The sequence below is a fragment of the Salmo salar genome, chromosome 15 (genome assembly GCF_965601325.2).
Source record: "Salmo salar chromosome 15, fSalSal1, whole genome shotgun sequence".
Classification (NCBI taxonomy): domain Eukaryota; kingdom Metazoa; phylum Chordata; class Actinopteri; order Salmoniformes; family Salmonidae; genus Salmo; species Salmo salar.
Window position 1 is genome coordinate 85919309 of NC_138305.1, and position 22764 is coordinate 85942072.

At 42.0% G+C, this 22764-nt stretch overlaps 1 protein-coding gene across 1 annotated transcript in view; it reads left to right on the forward strand.

The window, feature by feature from the left end:
* LOC106571996 (adherens junction-associated protein 1) overlaps window positions 1-22127 on the forward strand; it is a 78228-nt gene extending 56101 nt beyond the window's left edge. The window contains exons 3-6 of the mRNA XM_014145672.2: window positions 18772-18859; window positions 19017-19259; window positions 20346-20477; window positions 21322-22127. Of these exons, the coding sequence (XP_014001147.1) occupies window positions 18772-18859; window positions 19017-19259; window positions 20346-20418 (404 nt within the window). The 3' untranslated portion in view covers window positions 20419-20477; window positions 21322-22127. The remainder of the gene's footprint in view (window positions 1-18771; window positions 18860-19016; window positions 19260-20345; window positions 20478-21321) is intronic.
* Window positions 22128-22764: the final 637 nt, after the last annotated feature.

The window sequence follows — 22764 nt, forward strand, 5'->3', positions numbered from 1 at the left end:
TCACGGTGGGAACCACACATACGGAGATCATCTGTTCACCTACTCTGCGCCTCACAAAGACACGGTAGTTGAAACCAAAAATCTCAAATTTGGACTCATCAGACCAAAGGACAGATTTCCACCGGTCTAATGTCCATTGCTTGTATTTCTTGTCCCAAGCAAGTCTCTTCTTATTTTTGGTGTCCTTTAGTAGTGGTTTCTTTGCAGCAATTCAACCATGAAGGCCTGATTCATCGCAGTCTCCTCTTAACAGTTGATGTTGAGATGTGTCTGTTACTTGAAATCTGTGAAGTATTTACTTGGGCTGCAATCTGATGTGCAGTTAACTCTAATGAACATATCCTCTGCAGCAGAGGCAACTGTAGGTCTTCCTTTCCTGTGGTGGTTCTCATGAGAGCTAGTTTCATCATAGCGCTTGATGGTTTTTGCGACTCCACTTGAAGAAACTTTCAAAGTTCTGGACATTTTCAGAATTGACTGACCTTCATGTCTTAAAGTAATGATGGACTGTCATTTCTCTTTGCTTATTTGAGCTGTTCTTGACATAATTTGGACTTTACCAAATAGGGCTATCTTCTGTATACCACCCCTACCTTGTCACAACACAACTGATTGGCTCAAATGCATTAAGAAGGAAAGAAATTCCACAAACAAGGCACACCTGTTAATTGAAATTCATTCTCACCTCATGAAGCTGGTTGAGAGAATGCCAAGAGTGTGCCAAGACTGTCATCAAGGCAAAGGGTGGCTACTTTGAATAATATTTTGATTTGTTTAACACTTTTTTGGATACTACATGATTCCATATGTGTTATTTCATAGTTTTGATGTCTTCATTATTATTCTACAGTGTAGAAAATATAAAAAAAGAAGAAAAACCGAGGGCCTTAAGTAAAATTACTGCCATAAAGATTTGCACATAGGAGAGATATGCACAAACATGACAGATATGGCAAACCTGAAACTCCATATTTGGAAGTTATTACACCTGACTTTGGCAGGGAGTTGACGACAAGAAAAAGACAAGAAGTTCTCACACGTTGACAAGAAGTTCTCACACATAGAAAAAAAGTTATTACGGTAGAAAGCGATTTGTAGTGGTAAAATCCCTGCCAAAAGTCAGGTGACCTAAGCGCTTCCAAATATGGAGTTATATATTAGTTATATATAGTTATACATAATATGAACATACAGTGCCTTCAGAAAGTATTCATACCCCTTGACTTGTTCCACATTTTGTTGTGTTACAGACTGAATTCAGAATGGATTAAATATATTTGTTTTCTCACCAATCTACACACAATACCCCATAATGATAAAGTGAACCCATGTTTTTAGAAATTTTTGCTAATTTATTGAATATGAAATACACATCTAATTTACATATGTATTCACACCCCTGAGTCAATACATGTTAGAATCACCTTTGGCAGCAATTACAGCTGTGAGTGTTTCTGGGTAAGTCTCTAAGAGCTTTGCACACCTGGTGTGACGTAGAAGTCCGTCACTGGCCGCGGGCAGCATTTGGTACTTTAACGCACGCACACATTCATCACTCCTCCCTGCTCCGTTATCAGATAAGTTAACAATGTGGGTCGACACACAAGTTAACGTCTCTATCTTAGTACATACATTTCACACTTACTTCAGTAACCAGTTAGGGTATAAAGAAATAAAGACAGGTGTTCATATTTAATATAAGCAATATTTAGTATACTTATCGATGTTATGGATGAGCACGGTTGTTTGTTCTGTTCCTCTCTCTCTCCATCTCTGTAGCTTCCAGGTATGCTGGATAAGGACCCGAGCTAAGGGAATTGGGCTTACTTTGTAGTGCCTGTCCGGAATGGCTCATTAATGTAAACGGGCATATTGGAAGACACTGTCAGTAGTGATGTAATTTTGTAAATGTTATATTGTGATGTTGTTTCATAAACGTGTTGCAATGTATATATTTTGGTATGTTTAGATAAATGGAAACTGTATGTTGAATAGGTAATTGCTTAATTAATTAGTGTTAATTGTTCTGAGGGGAGGGGCTACCCCTACAAAAGGAGCCTCTCTTTCAGTTCATAGAGGGGCATTTTGGATTGAGCTGTGGGTGGGGCAGCTTTGTTTTTAAGCTGTCCCATAAGGTATACGTTTGATGGCAGTACTGTTGTTTTGTTCCGGAATCACTATGTAAATAAACACCGTTGCACAGAAGAACTTTTGCGGCTCCGCCATCTTTTTATTTTTTATAGAGGTTAGGTTTTCCAGTTTAGCCTTCTGGCCTACTCTACGTGACACCTGGATTGTACAATATTTGCACATTAGCTCTGTCAAGTTGGTTGTTGATCATTGCTAGACAGCCATTTTCAAGTCTTGCTATCAATTTTTAAGCTGATTGAAGTCAAAACTGTTACTCGGCCACTCAAGAACATTCAATGTCATCTTGGTAAGAAACTCCAGTATATATTTGGCTTTGTGTTTTAGATTATTGTCCTGCTGAAAGATGAATTTGTCTCCCAGTGTCTGTTGGAAAGCAGAGTGAACCATATTTTCCTCTAGGATTTTGCCTGTTCTTAGCTCTATTCTGTTTTGTTTTATCTATAAGAATATTTTGAAGATAAATACAGAACGCAGAGGATGAGAGGATGAGAATACTAATGGTCAATAGGGAATTGTCAATGTAAATACTTGGTCTTCAGTTCAACATCTGTTTAGAATCTGTGGAATGTCAGTCCTGGACTCTACATGTGCTACATGTACCACATTTTCATTGGTCTGTATATTGAGTCTGGAGCAGGATACTTGTTATTTGGCCATTGGCCCAGTTGTACTGCAAGGACTTCTGATTGGTCAACCCCAGGCTAGGGTGGGGGGGGTTATAAATGGCATCCTGTTCCTTTGTTCTGTGGAGAAAAGCTGACGACAGGGGAGGCTGAACATCTACCTCCCAGCATAACATCTATGATTTGTCCATAACATCTATGATTTGTCAGATAAATCTATTTTTCTCCCCCTGATTTGCTTTGGACATCAGCTGCTAACATATCCTAAAAAATCTCCCTAATCCTTGCCGATGACAAGCATCGGATGATGAGAAGCATACCCATAACATGATGCAGCCACCACCATGCTTAAAAATATGAAGAGTGGTACTCAGTGATGTGTTGTGTTGGATTTGCCCCAAACATAATGCTTTGTATTCAGGACATAAATGTAATTTGTTTGCCACATTTTTTGCAGTTTTGATTTAGTGCCTTATTGCAAAGAGGATGCATGTTTTGGAATATTTTCATTCAGTACAGGCTTACTTCTTTTCTCTCTGTCATTTAGGTTAGTAAACCCTCAGTGTTTTCCTATCACAGCCATTAAACTCTGTAACTGTTTTAAAGTCATCATTGGCATCCTGGTTAAATCCCTCAGTGGTTTCCTTCCTCTCTGGCAACTGAGTTAGGAAGGACGCCTGTATCTTCGTAGTGACTGGGTGTATTGATACACCATCCAAAGTGTAATAAATAACTTCACCATGCTCAAAGGGATATTCAATGTATGCTTTTGTTATTTCCTAGCAGGCTTTGTAAAACCTGCATGGTCTTTGTGGTTGAATCTGTGTTTGAAATTCACTGCTCGACTGAGGGACCTTACAGATAATTGAATGTGTGGGGTACAGAGATGGGGTAATCATTCAAAAATAATGTTAAACACTATTATTGCACTCAGACGGAGTCCATGCAACTTAATAGTGTATGTGACTTGTTAAGCACATTTTTACTCCTTAACTTATCTAGGCTTGCCATAACATAAGGGTTGAATACTTATTGACTCAAGACATTTTAGCTTTTCATTTTTAACAAAAATAAATACATCTCAAAAGACAATTCCACTTCGACATTATGGGGTATTGTGTGTAGACCAGTAACTCAAAATGTCAATTTAATCAATTTTACATTCAGGCTGTTACACAACAAAATGTTGAAAACGTTAATTGGTGTGAATACTTTCTGAAGGCACTGTATGTCATAGTGAAATGGGAAACTGCCATACTTCTACAGTAGACTATATCTTAACTTTTAGCGTTGACCCAGTGGTACAGATGTTTCACTTCATATGAACCCAGCCCCATCCAGACCTACTCAGCTGGATTTTCTCAGACTTTGCGGAACACGCACTCATGACTCTATTCTATGTGCACCAAAGTTACAATCTGTTTGTCTGAAGTGCCTTTTGAAAGCCTAACACTGTAAGATCGTATTTTATAGCTTAGCTAGCCATGTAGGCAATAGAATAAGCTTTGAAATGATTCCCACCTGACCCATATTGCAATTTATAATGGAATGTTTTTGGATTACGTAAACAACAACAGTAATTGTGTGTTGGTGGGGACGCAGGGCTGTGTTCGAAACAAAAAACTACCAGCATGCTTATGTTCCTCAATGGCAAATCTAGGAGAGCTCAAAAAAGTAGCCTATAGTTGAAGAGTGTAAGTTCTAAGTTTAGGTTTAAAACAAATAACAACTGCCCATTTTTCCTTGTGGATCAGAAAAAGTGTGTCCTTGATTTGGTTAAGACCACATAGTACAGTGGTTTGTCCTTTAAAAGTTGCAGCTTACTGCAGCACAGCTTGCATGGTGCCGCAGAATTACATGGCACGTTATTTAAGTATCAGCTATTGTAACCACTAAAGCTAGTTAGAGCTAGTTTGACCACCAGAGGGGATCTTTGAGAAGCATTTGATTGCCTTCAATAGTGGCTGTACTAGAGAATTTAAAACCTTTTTTGTAAGAACATAGTATATGGAACTGATTTTAAGAAATGTTGCTTAATTAGTATGATTAATATTATGTTGTATCTATTCCAAGAAAAATGAAAAACCCTCAGGGTTTCCGTTAGGATGAAACTGAAAATATGGCACTGTACAACGTGACAGTCGGGAGTAGGCTACAATACAAAGAGCATAACATTTCCACACCCTAATTGTATAATTGTAGTCTAACCAATACCCAAACGGAGATTCAGTGAAAATAAAAATCTCATTGATTTATCAAGACCAGTCCCCATGCTTGTCTCAGAGCAGCGCGAAAAGGTGATAAAATAGTTGACCACAGCGAGTAGGCAATTGCTTCCATCCTATTACTTCAATATGCTCTTTAAATAAATAAGACCTACACCACTTTTAACAGCACATTACTGAACACTAGTGAGACTCATGTCGCCTATGGTAGGCCAACAGTATATCAGCTTTTTTTTTTCAATGACGTGACTGCCAATAATTACATATGGGTCTCGCCATGGCCATGGCGACCAGCACGGGTATCAAACCTGCATCTGTAGCAAATAATCTTGCACTGCGATGCAGTGTCTTAGACCATTGCGCCGATCGGGAGGGCTATTATAATACTGTACATGGTGTCCAGGTCAAGTTAACCAAAACATTTATTTATTAAAGACTATCATAAAGAATGTTGGTACTTAATTATTTTGATCCAAGCCATGAATGAGCGAGTTACTCAGCTTTATGTAGGTGCAGGGCTATATGACTGTGCCATCAACTTGATAATATATAACCTGTTAGGGCTAGGGGGCAGTATTGACACGGCTGGATAAAAAAACGTACCCGATTTAATCTGGTTACTACTCCTGCCCAGTAACTAGAATATGCATATAATTATTGGCTTTGGATAGAAAACACTCCAAAGTTTCTAAAACTGTTTGAATGGTGTCTGTGAGTATAACAGAACTCAAATGGCAGGTCAAAACCTGAGAAGATTCTGTACAGGAAGTACCCTGTCTGACCATTTCTTGGCCTTCTTTGCCATCTCTATCCATTACAAAGGATCTCTGCTGTTACGTGACACTTCCTACGGCTCACATGGGCTCTCAGAAGGCGGCAAAAAGCTGAATCGTGGCTTTGCAGGCTCTGGCTGAAAAAAAGTAGCGCGTTTGGGTAGTGGCTGGTTACAGTACTGTGAGACTCAGGCGCGTGCCCGCGTCGCCCGAATGCTTTGTTTTCTTTCCTCTGTTTACCTAAACGGAGATTCCCGGTCGGAATATTATCGCTTTTTTACGAGAAAAATGGCATAAAAATGGATTTTAAACAGCGGTTGACATGCTTCGAAGTACGGTAATGGAATATTTAGAATTTTTTTTGTCACGAATTGCGCCATGCTCGTGACCCTGATTTACCATTTCGGATAGTGTCTGGAACGCACGAACAAAACGCCGCTATTTGGATATAACGATGGATTATTTTGGACCAAACCAACATTTGTTATTGAAGTAGCAGTCCTGGGAGTGCATTCTGACGAAGACAACAAAGGTAATCAAACTTTTGTAATAGTAAATCTGACTTTGGTCAGGGCTAAACTTGGTGGGTGTCTAAATGGCTAGCCGTGATGGCTGGGCTATCTACTGAGAATATTGCAAAATGTGCTTTCACCGAAAAGCTATTTTAAAATCGGACACCTCGATTGCACAAAGGAGTTCTGTATCTATAATTCTTAAAATAATTGTTATGTTTTTTGTGAACGTTTATCGTGAGTAATTTAGTAAATTCACCGGAGGTTTGCGGGGGGTATGCTAGTTCTGAACGTCACATGCTAATGTAAAAAGCTGGTTTTTGATATAAATATGAACTTGATTGAACAAAACATGCATGTATTGTATAACATAATGTCCTAGGTGTGTCATCTGATGAAGATCATCAAAGGTTAGTGCTGCATTTAGCTGTCTTCTGGGTTTTTGTGACATTATATGCTAGCTTGAAAAATGGGTGTCTGATTATTTCTGGCTGGGTACTCTGCTGACATAATCTAATGTTTTGCTTTCGTTGTAAAGCCTTTTTGAAATCGGACAGTGTGGTTAGATTAACGAGAGTCTTGTCTTTAACATGCTGTAAAATAGTCATATGTTTGAGAAATTGAAGTAATAGCATTTCTAAGGTATTTGAAAATCGCGCCACGGGATTCAACTGGCTGTTGCGTAGGTGGGACGAATTCGTCCCGCCTAGCCCAGAGAGGTTAACTGTAACGCGGGTCGTATAAAGGGGACCAAGGCGCAGCATGTAGAGTGCTCATACTTTACTTTAATGAAAACACTTAAAACAAAACGACAGGTAACTAACAAAACGGAAAATAACTACCCACACCAACACAGGAAAAACAGGCTGCCTAAGTATGGCTTCCAATCAGAGACAACGATAGACAGCTGCCTCTGATTGTAAACCATACCTGGCCAAAAAGGATAACAATATTTTTTAGGTGATTTTGTTTAAAAAAAACGAAAGTGAGAGATTGTAATCTGAATAAAGGCCAAAATAATATTTGTAAAGGCCAAAACGTTTATTTCTGTTTTTAGAGAGAGAGAAACACTGGGCCAATTGTGAGCCGTCCTATGGGACTCCCAATCACGGTTGGATGTGATACATAATAATACTTTTTGTTGTATTATTTGTTTTGTGTTTTCTGGTGGATTAAACTGAAATTCACGGCCGGTTGTGATACAGCCAACCTAATTAAGAAATAAACTCAGAAAAAAACGTCCTCTCACTGTCAAATGCGTTTATTTTCAGCAAACTTAACATGTGTAAATATTTGTATGAACATAACAAGATTCAACAACTGAGACAAAAACTGAACAAGTTCCACAGACATGTGACTAACAGAAATGGAATAATGTGTCTGTCATAAGCGTCGTAATGATCGGACCAAACTGCAGCGGGTATGTGAAACATCTTCTTGATTTATTAAAGAAATGAACACTGAACAAAAGAATGACGGAAAACAGTCCTGTAAGGTACTCTGACTATACATGGAACAACCACCCACAAAACTCAAGACAAAAACCCCTACTTAAATATGGCCTCTAATCAGAGGCAACGAGATACAGCTGCCTCCAATTTGAGACCAATCCCAAACAATACCACATAGAAATACTAGAAAATCAAACATAGAAATACATAACATAGAACTAACCAAAAAACAACAACAACACAAAACAAACACACCCCTGCCACGTCCTTACCAACTACAATAACAAAATGACCCCTTTACTGGTCAGGACGTGACAGTACCCCCCCCCCCCCCCCAAAGGTGCAGACACCGAATGCACCTTAACCATAAGACACCAACAACAACCCACAAAAAAATAAAAAACTAAAGGGAGGGAAGGGAGTGTGGCCACCATCAGGTGGCTCTGGTTCCAGCCTTAGTCCCCACTCTAACCTGTCCACCCCTGCTGAAGGCTCAGGGCTGTAGCCAACCGCTGAAGGCTCTGGGCTGAGGGGTGACTCTGGCTGCGCCGGACTGGCGGGCGACTCTGGCTGCGCCGGACTGGCGGGCGACTCTGGCTGCGCCGGACTGGCGGGCGACTCTGGCTGCGCCGGACTGGCGGGCGACTCTGGCTGCGCCGGACTGGCGGGCGACTCTGGCTGCGCCGGACTGGCGGCCGTCTCTGTCGGTTCCGGACTGGCGGCCGTCTCTGTCGGTTCCGGACTGTGGGCCGTCTCTGTCGGTTCCGGACTGTGGGACGTCGCCGGAAGCACTGGACGGGGCACTGTCGCCGGAAGCTCTCGACGGGGACTGCGCACTGAAGGCCTGATGCGTGGGACTGGCTTTTGAGGCGCCAGACTAGTGACACGCACCACAGGGCTAGTGCGAGGAGCAGGAACAGGACGTACTGGACTGGGCAGGCGCACTAAAGGCCTGGTGCGTGGGGCTGGCTTTGGAGGCGCCAGACTAGGGACGCGCACCACAGGGCTAGTGCGAGGAGCAGGAACAGGATGTACTGGACTGGGCAGGCGCACTAAAGACCTGGTGCGTGGGGCTGGCTTTGGAGGCGCCAGACTAGGGACGCGCAGCACAGGGCTAGTGCGAGGAGCAGGACGTACTGGACTGGGCAGGCGCACTAAAGGCCTGGTGCGTGGGGCTGGCTTTGGAGGCGCCAGACTAGGGACGCGCACCACAGGGCTAGTGCTAGGAGCAGGAACAGGACGTACTGGACTGGGCAGGCGCACTGGAGGCCTGGTGCGTGGGGCTGGCTTTGGAGGCGCCAGACTGGAGACACACACCACAGGGCTACTGCAAGGAGCAGGAACAGGGTAAACTGGACCCTGGAGATGCACTGGAGGTCTGGAGCATACGGCCTGCACAACCCTTCCTGGCTGAGTGCTCACCATAGCCTGGCCGTACTGAGAAGCTTTCACTGATTGCACCGGCCTTTGAATGCGTCTGGGCAATACAGTGCCCATTTCCGCATAGCTCGGTGCTTTCTTGGTCCGTCGCTCCCCATAATAAGCACGAGGAGTTGGTTCAGGCCTATTGCCTGACTTACTCCAACTCCCCATGTGCCCCCCCCAAAATGTTTTGGGAGGCTGCCTCTCGCACTTGCCAATCCCTGCGTATAACGCCTCGTAATGGGGCCACTCCGCCTTAGCTGCCTCCAGCTCCTCCTTAGGGCGCCGGTACTCCCCAGCCTGCTGCCATGGTCCTGCCCCATCCAGGATCTCCTCCCAGGTCCATGACTCCTTATAGTCCTCCTGCTGCTCCTTCCTCCGCTGCTTGGTCCTCTTATGGTGGGTGGTTCTGTCATAAGCGTCGTAATGATCGGACCAAACTGCAGCGGGTATGTGAAACATCTTCTTGATATATTAAAGAAATGAACACTGAACAAAAGAACAACGGAAACCAGTCCTGTAAGGTACTCTGACTATACATGGAACAACCACCCACAAAACACAAGACAAAACCCCCTACTTAAATATGGCCTCTAATCAGAGGCAACGAGACACAGCTGCCTCCAATTAGAGACCAATCCCAAACAATATCACATAGAAATAGAAATACTAGAAAATCAAACATAGAAATACATAACATAGAACTAACCCAAAAAGTCCCAACAACACAAAACAAACACACCCCTGCCACGTCCTGACCAACTACAATAACAAAATTACCCCTTTACTGGTCAGGACGTGACAGTGTCCCTGAACAAAGGGGGGGGGGGGGGTCAATATTAAAAGTAAAAGTCAGTATCTGGTGTGGCTACCAGCTGCATTAAGTACTGCAGTGCATCTCCTCCTCATGGACTGTACCAGATTTGCCAGTTCTAGCTGTGAGATGTTACCCCACTCTTCCACCAAGGCATCTGCAAGTTCCCAGACATTTCTGGGGGGAATGGCCCTAGCACTCACCCTCCGATCCAACAGGTCCCAGACGTGCTCAATGGGATTGAGATCCGGGCTCTCCGCTGGCCATGGCAGAGCACTGACAGGAAATCCCGCACAGAACGAGCATTATGGCTGGTGGCATTGTCAAGCTGGAGAGTCATGTCAGGATGAGCCTGCAGGAAGGGTACCACGTGAGGGAGGAGGATGTCTTCCCTGTAACGCACAGCGTTGAGATTGCCTGCAATGACAACAAGCTCAGTCCGATGATGCTGTGACACACCGCCCCAGACCATGACGGATCCTCCAATTCCTAATCAATCCCGCTCCAGAGTACAGGCCTTGGTGTAATGCTCATTCCTTCGACGATAAACGCGAATCCAACTATCACCCCTGGTGAGACAAAATCGCGACTCGTCAGTGAAGAGCACTTTTTGCCAGTCCTGTCTGGTCTAGCGACAGTGGGTTTGTGCCCATAGGCAACGTTGTTGCCGGTGATGTGTGGTGAGGACCTGCCTTACAACAGGCCTACAAGCCCTGGTGTGATGTTCGGCTGTACCGATCCTGTGCAGGTGTTACACGTGGTCTGCCACTGCGAAGACGATCAGCTGTCTGTCCTCTCTCCCTGTAGCGCTGTCTTAGGTGTCTCACAGTACGCACATTGCAATTTATTGCCCTGGCCACATCTGCAGTCCTCATGCCTCCTTGCAGCATGCCTAAGGCACGTTCACGCAGATGAGCAGGGACCCTGGGCATCTTTCTTTTGGTGTTTATCAGAGTCAGTAGAAAGGCCTGTTTAGTGTCCTAAGTTTTCATAACTGTGACCTTAATTGCCTACCGTCTGTAAGCTGTTAGTGTCTTACCAACCTTTCTACAGGTGCATGTTCATTAATTGTTTCTGGTTCATTGAACAAGCATGGGAAACCATGTTTAAACCCTTTAAAATGAAGATCTGTGAAGTTATTTTGATTTTTACGAATTATCTTGAAAGACAGGGTCCTGAAAAAGGGACGTTTCTTTTTTTTGATGAGTTTATAATTCTAAATAATAATAATAATAATAATAATAATAATAATAATCGCTTTGTTTAAGAAATAACAGTATTGGAGATTATTTTGTTTTCAAATAATGTAAAATGAGCAAGAAAAAGGCCAATCCTTAACATGTGGTGAGACATTGCTACTAATTTGTAAATAAAGCCAGTTTGTTATTTAGAATGATTCTGTTTTTAGAGGGAGAGAAACCAAAAATCTACAGTCATCTCATGGGTCTCCCAGTTGAGGCCGGTACGGGTATTGAACCAGCATCTATAGCAACACAGCTTGCACTGCTATGCAGTGTCTTAGACCGCTGCACCACTCAGGCACTGTATAACGTGACTAGTCGGGAGTGGGCTACAGTACTACAGTAAGAGCAAAAGAAAATAATAAAAACCTTAGTGTAACAACAGTTTTAGGGACCACAGTGGAGAAGGTGAAAGCTTCAAGTTCCTCAGCATACACATCACTGACAATCTGAAATGGTCCAACCACACAGAAAGTGTGGTGAAGGCACAACAGCGCCTCTTCAATGTCACTGGTCACCTCATTAATGGAACACTAGTCACTTTAATAATAGTTACATACTGCTTTACTCATTTCATATGTACAGTTGAAGTCGGAAGTTTACATACACCTTAGCCAAATACATTTAAACTCAGTTTTTCACAATTCCTGACATTTAATCCTAGTTAACATTCCCTGTCTTAGATCAGTTAGGATCACCACTTTTATTTTAAGAATGTGAAATGTCAGAATAATATTAGAGAGAATGATTTATTTCAGCTTTTATTTCTTTCATCGCATTCCCAGTGGGTCAGAAATGTACATACACTCAATTAGTATTTGGTAGCATTGCCTTTAAATTGTTAAACTTGTGTCAAACAATTCGGGTAGCCTTCCACAAGCTTCCCACAATAAGTTGGGTGAATTTTGACCCATTCCTCCTGTCAGAGCTGGAGTAACTGAGTCAGGTTTGTAGGACTCCTTGCTCACACACGCTTTTTCTGTTCTGCCCACAAATTTTCCATAGGATTGAGGTCAGGGCTTTGTGATGGCCACTCCAATACCTTGACTTTGTTGTTCTTAAGCATTTTGCCACAACTTTGGAAGTATGCTTGGGGTCATTGTCCATTTGGAAGACCCATTTGCGACCAAGCTTTAACTTCCTGACTGATGTCTTGAGATATTGACTCAATATATCCACATAATTTCCCGCCTCATGATGCCATCTATTTTGTGAAATGCACCAGTCCCTCCTGCAGCAAAGCACCCCCACAACATGATGCTGCCACCCCCATGCTTCACGGTTGGGATGGTGTTCTTCGGCTTGCAAGCTTCCCCCTTTTTCCTCCAAACATAACGATGGTCATTATGGCCAAACAGTTCTATTTTTGTTTCATCAGACCAGAGGACATTACTCCAAAAAGTACGATCTTTGTCCCCATGTGCAGTTGCAAACCGTAGTCTGGCTTTTTTACGGCGGTTTCGGAGCAGTGGCTTCTTGCTTGCTGAGCGGCCATTCAGGTTATGTCGATATAGGACTAATTTTACTGTGGATATAGATACTTTTGTACGTGTTTTCTCCAGCATCTTCACCAGGTCCTTTGCTGTTGTTCTGGGATTGATTTGCACATTTCGCACCAAAGTACGTTCATCTCTAGGAGACAGAACGCATCTCCTACCTGAGCGGTATGACGGCTGTGTGGTCCCATGGTGTTTATACTTGCGTACTATTGTTTGTACAGATGAATGTGGTACCTTCAGACATTTGGAATTTGCTCCCAAGGATGAACCAGACATGTGGAGGTCTACAATTTTTTTTCTGAGGTCTTGGCTGATTTCTTTTGATTTTCCCATGATGTCAAGCAAAGAGGCACTGAGTTTGAAGGTAGGCCTTGAAATACATCCACAGGTACACCTCCAATTGACTCAAATTATGTCAATTAGCCTATCAGAAGCTTCTAAAGCCATGACATCATGTTCTGGAATTTTCCAAGCTGTTTAAAGGCACAGTCAACTTAGTGTATGTAAACTTCTGACCCACTGGAGTTGTGATACAGGGATTTATAAGTGAAATAATCTGTCTGTAAACAATTGTTGGAAAAGTTACTTGTGTCATGCACAAAGTAGATGTCCTAACCGACTTGCCAAAACTATAGTTTGTTAACAAGGAATTGGTGGAGTGATTGAAAAATGAGTTTTAATGACTCCAACATAAGTGTATGTAAACTTCCGACTTCAACTGTAAGTGTACGTAACCAATATCATTTGAATAGATTAAATGTAATAGCAATGAAGCACCTAGGTGCCCAGTAACAGGCTCTGACAATATTTGTGTATGTGCCTTTTTCTGATCATTATTCTTTAGTGATCCTGTGGCCCACTGTGTGAAGTAGATTTAAGCCTCCTGATGCTGGCTGATTGTTCCCGGTGATGTTTTGCTAGCTCCGCTCAGCTCTCTCAAAGCCGCGCAGATGGAGCTGTCAGCTTCATTATGGATATGAGATGATTAAAACTGCCATCCATCCTGCTGGCTGATCGCTCAAGTCTTGTTATCGCGTTCTGAAGTCGAGAGGTTAAACGAGGCAGTGGAGTCAATAAGTAAAAAATGAAATCCCACCAAAAATGTGATGAATTCATCGAAAATGTATAGAACCTGCTGCAGCTGCTAATTCAGGTCTTGTTATCACACTCTGAAGAGGTGAGGTTAAACGAACAGTCAGTTAAATAAGTAAGGCCAGAATCCACCCGAAGCACATATAAAATGTACGTTAAGTACAGTACTCGAGTGCTTCAGTTAGGTATCTATATTTAAAGAGGTGTGCAAATTTGGCAAACGCCACGCCACCAATGCTACATTGTGACCTCTAAGAGCCTTGTAGAGGTGTAGGCTACAATAGAGTGAGAGGCTCTTCAGGCACAGAGAGAGAAACCTTACCCACTGGTTACCATGGCAATCTAATAATCTCGCCATTACTCTATATTGACTCTCGATAAGCTGGGTAAAAATGAATTTTCTTCCCAAGCGTTAAATCTGGACTTAAATGCTGATGCCTGGTGACAGCCATGCAGAGTCGAGCCTTCTGACTTATAGAAACTCGGCCAAGAGGAGATGAAGAGCAGCCAGAATGAACAGATGCTATTTTACTTCATGTTTCCAATGCTCAGCTCTTTCATGGCTGACATCTCCTCTGAGAGGAAAAGGTGCACTACTGGCAAGCGACCATTTTAAAAACATGTTGTTGTTTCTGTATTAGCTAGACTCCAACACCTTATTCATCCAAACAGGTCAGGAGATAGCACATTGTTCCTTTACTCAATGTCAACTAGAAATATGAGGTGTTGGTGTACATATTTTAGAATGCAATCTCTAACAGCAAATGTTCACAGTGCACGTCATTTGTTTGTTTTACACAAATTCAGACAGCATGAAGAAACATCAATTTCATGTCAGATAATTGAGTGGGGAGGATATGCGAGGGATTACGGTTGAATACATCACACATACAACTTTCACTCTGTTATGTAGTCCCACTTGTTGGTGGCAATCCCCTTTCGGTACTTAAAAATTGACTGCCTATACAAAGCATCGATTCGATGAAGAAATAGTTGTGTCAAAATTGACTACAAAGTGTAAGTAGGATAATTTTGGTCATAAAGTCAGCCTCATCTAAAAGTTTGAAACATCCGTGCATCACAACAGGTAAATTAAGTTTAGGTGTTAATTTTACGATGTTAATTTTCCCACTAACATGGGGTGAACAGCTGCAGTGATTGCTCTCTATCCAATGGCATAGAGAGTGAGACAGACCTGCCCAGCAGCTCCGACTTTGTTTAGATAAGACAAAACGTTGCAAATTCTTTTACTTGAGAAATACTGCACCAACACCTTAATTAGATGTAAATTTGCGCAACTAAAACATCCTTGGCAAAACCATAAAAACAAATCACAGATTTCTTGAGTTATCTTAGATTCATTCTGGGGATTTTGAGGAAGTGAAATAGGACAAACAGCGCAGAATCGGTCAGGAAACACACCTCCAAGACTTAAATCTTGTTTTTCTAATGAGCAACTGAAAGACACACGTGCCAATCGTTGCGTTCAGTGGCTCTTTAACACTAGAATAAGTATTTCATAGCCAGCTGTCCCCAAATGAAGTACAGGCATGCATGACAACTGCATTTACTGGTAAGTAACAACATCAGCGGAACTTGAACAAGAGTCTGACAAAATCTCCTCGACTTTCAAAGTTTGCTATCTAGAGTGATAAAATTATGCAGTGATGCCTTTGACATTGGATGAAAAGGTGTGTGGAATAATTGGCTCTGATCTCGCACTCTCTCTTTCTGTCTCTCTCTAAGTCTCTCTCTACTCTCTCTCTTCAGAAGCACCCTCTCTTCTTCTGTAAGTGTTTTAGATTGCTCGGTGACTCAGTGGAAATCAGGTCAGATTGACACTTTGACATCAGCGTTAATTGGCAATTGTGAGCCATCAGCAGGCTTTTCGACAGAAGGTTTCCCCTGCCCCATCTCCACTCAGGTACCACGTTTGGGAGGATGGATTGGAGAGGGGCCACTGGGAAGAGCGGAGGGGATAGGGGGGTTAAGTCTCACTGCATGTCAACCCTCACACTCTCCAGGAAGTTTAATGCATTATAAATGAGGGACAGATTCTGTACATTTGCAATGGGTGGGAGGAAGGGAGGGCTGGCTTGCTCTCGACAACGTCTCCATTCACAAATGAGGGCTATTCCCACATTTTTCATGAGCTTTAATGCTGCTAGCGGACGTGGGCTGTACGGCGGCATTAGGCCTTAATGCTCAATGGCCATTTAGAATGATTGCCTTATAGCGTCAAATAACTCCTTGCTTAGAAACTGAGTTCCACATATTTTTCCTTTGCTCGGCAATGGCTGGTTATGCTTTTGTTATTGAGGCAATTTTGGGAGGACAAACCTGCTCAAAGGCAGTTCCCGCACAAATGGTCTGATAACAATTTAAAATCGATGCCCACAAGCAATTGAAATAGCCAGGCTATGAAATTGAGCAAGGGTCAAGGGTCCCCTGTGATGGGAAGCTAAGCCAATGTCCATTTATAGGGGAGGACACCGTTTCTGTTTCAAAAGTGGATGACTTCATTACTAAATGCACTGTTTGCTTCTGGTACCATTGACTTAACAGGTGAGCGTTTTCCGCTTGATGTCAGTGTTCCGTCTCGTTATCGAGGTTGGCAGTATGTTTTTTTGTTGTTGTTGCCAATTAAGAGCTATAGTGCTGCTAGATTTTTATCAACTGGCTGTGGAGTTTTGCCACAGGCTTTTATCCACTACTTTTTAATTAACTGGATGTGCATACACATAGGTAATGTACAGTATATATGTATGTTAAGGTCAATGTGTTTGATAAACTATTTACATCTGTTGCTGATATTATATTCTATTGTTCCCCTACTGGGCTGGGCTAGGTAGTCTTTAATAAAAACAGATAGTGAGATTTTCTTAAAACGCCATGCTTGTTAATGGCATGTTCATCAAACTGTCAAGACCATGAAGGTGAAAACCTAATTTATTTATTTCCAGGAGCCTTGGTGTGGCCCAAACTCTGCTGACACAGGGGTCAGTAGCTCTTTCTATCCCTCTCTTATTCTCTCTCTTTCCCCTTCTCACTCCCCCTCTCTTTGTCTGGCACTGATTCTATCAAACAAAACCTAACCCAGCACCTCTAAAGCAAGGTGACTGCTAAAGGTGATTTTTCAGCCTCACTGCTAGAGCACAATGAGTTTGAGCTAGCAGGACCAACATTTCTCCCTTAAACTGGCAGTTCTGGACAGGGATAGAGAATCATCTGGACCGTCTCCCGGTTGTGTCAGTGGAATCATTATCTGACATTATCTTGTCTTGTTAATGTACTGCCCTAAAAGTAGGTTATAAGGAGGCTTAAGACTGTATTTGTATGGCCAGGGCTTCAGCCTGATATGAATTTGGTATAAGCTGGAAACCTCTGCCAGAGAAACCTTTCATGCCGACATGAATGTAAAACGAAACAATTCTCCATGGAGACGTGGACTATCGATCCATGATCTATTATCCATGAACTTGGACAGGTGTTCATTTATTACTCCACACTTTCAACTTAAGCCTTGATGTCAGCCAGGAAGGGAGGCAGGGGAGTGCGCAAGAGAGAAAGATGCAAATGACTGCCAGATAAGTTAATGTGTTTGCTGCAGAGGGACTGATTGCAGCTAAGGAAGGGAGGCATTCCTGAGACAGCCAGAGAAATCATTAATCCAAGGTTGACCTGGCTGATTTGTGCCCTGCCCACAGAAGTTTGTTATCCAAGGGAATGTATATGCACAATGAGGGAGCTAGCGTTTTACAATGACTGAGTGGCCGCTCCTTTTGAGCTATCCCGAAGACTAACTGGACTGGAACAGCAGACAATCACCTGGCTGATGAGGGTTTGGATGTATGGGCCCGCAAGGACGTTTTCATCATGAAGAACTTGGCGTTCTGCTGCATGTGGCCCACTCATTGCTGGTGAATTGTCCCCCCCCCCCTTCCCAACCCCACACCACCTCATCATACTGTATGTCGGCCATAGAGAGAAATCTGTGATGCTGACATGCACTGCATCTGTGTCTGTAGATGACCTTATTCCTCCAAAACTGAGGGATCAGCACCTTGCAGGGTTCTCCAGGGTTTAAGTAAAACAATACAGTGTTTTGTAGTTCAGTCATACGAAATGATTCGAACCAGCGAAACATCTGGAAGTCCGCATCTGTTTTTCGGCGTTGTGCAAAAGCAAGGCTGCGATTGGTGGATGGAGACTCATGGTTGGAGGTTTGTGTCACAATAAGCAGAGAGGGGGCACCACTGTGAACCATGTTATATGCCCTGTAGAAATGTGCAAATGTTTTTGTTTGTTCTTATTAGCGCCTTGGTACACATGAATTGATACTGTGGCGGATGTTTTTTCAAAATTCTAAATATGTTACAGGATCCCAGGCTTATTATTTTTTACAAAAACTTCTGTAATTGGAGAAAGTAACGGGAAAGTAATGCTCCTTTAAAGTTGATAACCCCAATTTTGAGTTGGAACATAGCTAATACAAAATATGAACTTAAAAACTGTCTGGGTCATTCAAAAACAGCTTAGGCATGGAAATCATGTACATTTGTATTTGAACTGAACTATCGGTTATTTTGAAGTAAAGACTTTGAGATTAAGTTTTGACAAGTGAAAAATATTGGTGCTTTGAATTCACTTATATGGAATCAGGGAAGAGTTAAGAAACTCAAAGTGAGTTTTAAGGTTCCCACCAGTTCAGGAGAAGTTGTAAAAATGTTGTACAAAAAAAAGATAACTAATCTAATATGTAGGTGGTTGGCTTTGATTGAATACTTTATAGATCTGTTAAATAATGAAGAGAATATGATCAATACCTTCACAGATATCTTCCTCTGACCTTGAGTAGATTGCCCTTGGTGTTATGTGGAACGCATATGGTTATTACTACCGGCCTTTAAAACCATTCCATTCGTAACTAAGCGCTTCTTTGTGTTTTGTGTCCTTCTTTCTTTGCAGGTCTGGCAGTTCACCAGATTATTACAATCACTGTGTCTCTCATTATGGTCATCGCAGCCTTGATAACTACACTTGTCCTTAAAAACTGGTAGGAAAGATTCTTTTATTTTGCAATTACTTCCTGACACACAAACAACACATCGCTTTTGAAAGTTTCAATTAATCTTTTACCAGAGCCACTCATCCACAGTGGTACAAGGTATGATTTTATGTTTGTTTCTTGTCTTTGGTACGTGTTTTTGTAGCTGTGTACAGTCGGGGAATGGCCGTCACAGTAGCCATCAGCGGAAGATCCACCAGCAGGAGGAGAGCTGTCAGAACCTGACCGACTTCACCCCTGCCCGCGTGCCCAATAAAGTGGACATCTTCACCGCCTACAACGACAGCCTGCAGTGCTCGCACGAGTGTGTGCGCACCGCTGTGCCCGTCTACACGGACGAGATGATCCAGCAGACCCCTATATACAAGACCACCTACAACGGAAATAGGTACGCCAGCTTGAAATCGCTCTCAGCGCTAGGTTTCTGGGTCAGTTTGATCACTGTTTGTGTAAGTGCTTCCCTCTCACTTTTGGGTTGGTTATTATGAGCAGTGTTGGGGTCATTACTCAAAAAAGCGAATATATTACCTGTACCTCGTTACTTCTTTCAACAATAACAAATGACTTTACTTATTACTCCCTGGGAAAAGTAAAAAGTTACCCCCCAAAACGTTGCGCATCCTCACACAATGTAAATGTTACGTGGGCCTATACACCAACACAAGTAGCCTAATAATGAGCAACACAAAAAAGAGGGGTATTCTACCGTGGATAAGGGCAGCGTTTCCTCTGCTACATACCCAGCTACAAGCTTGTTTAGCTCTCACAGCCTGTCCTCCTCAAAACAAGCCTTGATTGTTCGGATGAGGTAGGCCTACAGTCATCTTCAGCAGGAGTGGTCAGGCCTTGGGGTTCTTTCGCTACGAGTTTTGTCTTGGCGTGTTGCTTTTGAAGGTGCTTCAAGAGATTGGAGGTTGTGTTTCTAGCAGTGGATAAGTGTTTCTCTGCTGGGCACAGTTTACATTTTACAGTTATATTCTTGTCATTTTGTCATCCTACCAAATCAAAGTAATGGGAGTACTTCCATGCTGAGAAACAATGTTTTAAATGCTTCTGCCATTTTTCAACTAAAACGGTCAGTACTGTAGTAGGGCATGCGTGTGTAAACAGGAACTTGGTGAGAGGACGACAGAATAATCATCACAAATAATAACTATAATAGGAATAGGATACCTACTGTATCTTTGATCAATAACTGTAATATTGTTTCTCAAATTGGTACAGTACTCCGTTATATTACTCGTTACCGCAAAAAGTAATAGTATTAGTGTAACGCGTTACCCCCAACACTGATTATGAGTCGGGACAGAAGTTTCTCCTGGTATAATCACATATTTCGGAAAAAAGTCCTTGCCCTAAATGGTGTAAATCCTCTTTTTGTAAGTGGTATTGTTTTCCTTGCAAAGTACCTCTATATAGTGACTCCTGGACTCAAATTCTCATTATCTTTGTGTCTCAATCCTTTGTCCTACAGACCTTCTCCCACTGAAAGGCAGCTGATTCCTGTGGCCTTTGTGTCAGAGAAGTGGTTCGAGATCTCTTGCTGACTATCTGAAGCCTTTTTTACATCACGTGGATGGAACAAACTTCCTGAATTTATGCTCTGGTGAGTACTATGTCACTTTTCCCTCTGCAAATCCTTTTCTGAGCCTTCCCAACCTTGATCACTGTGGTGTTAGTGTCCCAGTTTGGGAATAGAAGGGAAATGGCATATGGTTGTTATTTCGGCAAGGATTTTTCATAAACTGCACTGGAAAATTGTATTTAATGGCAAGATCACCGAAGGTCATTCATTAGCAATTATAATCCAATTATGTTTGATTCATGCCCTTCAACAACCTAGCCTTTATGAAAAATATTACGCATTTATGGGGTTGCGGCCCTCATTCAGGCGGCCAGTGTAATATTGTTTCAATGTTTTGTTATGGGAAAGGGGAACTTTCCCTTGACTTTCCTGTATTTTTTATGCATCACCGATAAGCTGGACTGCCTCCATTTGAAATTTCAAGCGTGAAAGTTAAACACATGCGCTGGGCTAGTGTGTGGCTAAAAGCCCAGGGGGCCACACGTCTGTTATTGACCCAGCTTTGAAAAGGAATAGAACGCCTGCAGGAACAGTAGCAGGAGGAAGAGGGCCAAGACCATCGTCTGTACAGACATTGGTCTCAGTCAGAGAAAGAACTAAAATGCCCCAGTTCTTCCTTCCAGCACTGCAGTCTTAAAGACCATGGAGAGCCATTGTAGTTAGATGGGCATAAACAATGTTATTGCAATGTAGATGCACATTGTGACATGGTACTTACAACTGGCAGTTACGCAACATACTGTAGGTTATTTACTGTGTTCAATGTTGAGTTTGACACATGCTTATTTTGCTTTAACTGCTGCTATTGGTTTTCTACAGCTCTTCTGACAATTTTATTTGCTAATGTCAAGATTTTTCTCCACAGGATCCTTTGGTAAACTTTTCCAACCAAGAGAAAGAAGCGACTCAAACGACACAGATGAAGATATTTATTTTTCTATAAATGATGACAAACCGAGCAGCCATACCGCTGCCACTCTATACTATTTTCCAGAGACCTGTGTTCATTTAGATATCTAGTTAGAGTTAATATAAACTATATTACTGGATGTGCCAGAGAAGACCATCTACGTCAGCGTCACCTTGAAGGGGACTAGGTTTCTTGGAGAGCTAGGAGACTTGGAGGATCTGCTCTCAGTGGAAAAAGCTGAGCTGTATTACTGAACAATGTGCCAATTACGCCACTATGTGCCATAATCTGTACAGAACAATTCATGGACAACTAAAGACAGTGCTATATTAACCCTGTATCAAACATATTCTTTTTAAAGATAAATGAAGAAAAAAATATGTTTAAAAGTATTTGAATATGTTTTCTGAAATAGTCCAAAAAATATATATTATATGAAGCACTATTCATTGAGGGCAAGGGGAGAAAGAAGAAAATGGTAAATGCTTTAGTCAACACCTACATTTAATGCATTGTTACTATGTCCCATTTTAAAACCAGAGTAGTCTGTCTATTTTTATATATGAAAAGAGGTCAGTCAGTCACAACCCAAACAGTGCAGTTCCATGCCACATGATGTTTGGACAGCGGAACGCCATTAACAGTCCAATCAGAGATCGAATCCAAGCCCAGATTATTTTCCCTTTCGCTATGTCCTTTTTGTCGGTTTTGGATTGTGCTTACTACATTAAAAAAGGGCTCTATGGCTGTCGAACATTGCATACCCTATGTCCTGTTGTGTTCAGTTCTATCTGAATTTGGATAGCTAAAGCAAACAGAGAGGATTAGCAGTATGTTTACATATATACTGACTCAGGTCAGTGTCCAATACACAAGTCTTCATTCCATTTTCCATCCCAAGCATTATTCACAAGGGATAAGACATGATGAGTTACTTTGAGTGGTGGTAGGCTATGAGTGGTACCGCACAAGGGTGGAATTTAGAATTAACTTGTAAGAATACAATTATTCTAACTCTACAATTACAGTAAGTGAGAAATATTGAATATCTCCTCTCAACTATATGAATAGTCAGTGTTTACCACTGTTTCCCAGTGTCTGATTGCAAATATTTGTCTTATTAGTCTTAAAACAACCAAGGGTCATATTTATCAAGCAATGCTTCGAAGGCCACTAATAAGTGTGATTTGTGTGTATTATTGGGGGAATCATAATACCTTTTTGTGTTGCATTTATCAAACACATGCTAATTGGAATTATAATTTGAATGATCATATTATCATCAAACACCTTTACAAATGGTGCCCTGTGCGAGAAGTATTTACATTCAGAAGTAGTATTTTCAATACCATAATCTCTGAAATGCATGCAAATCAAGAAATGGAAATGAACAGGACA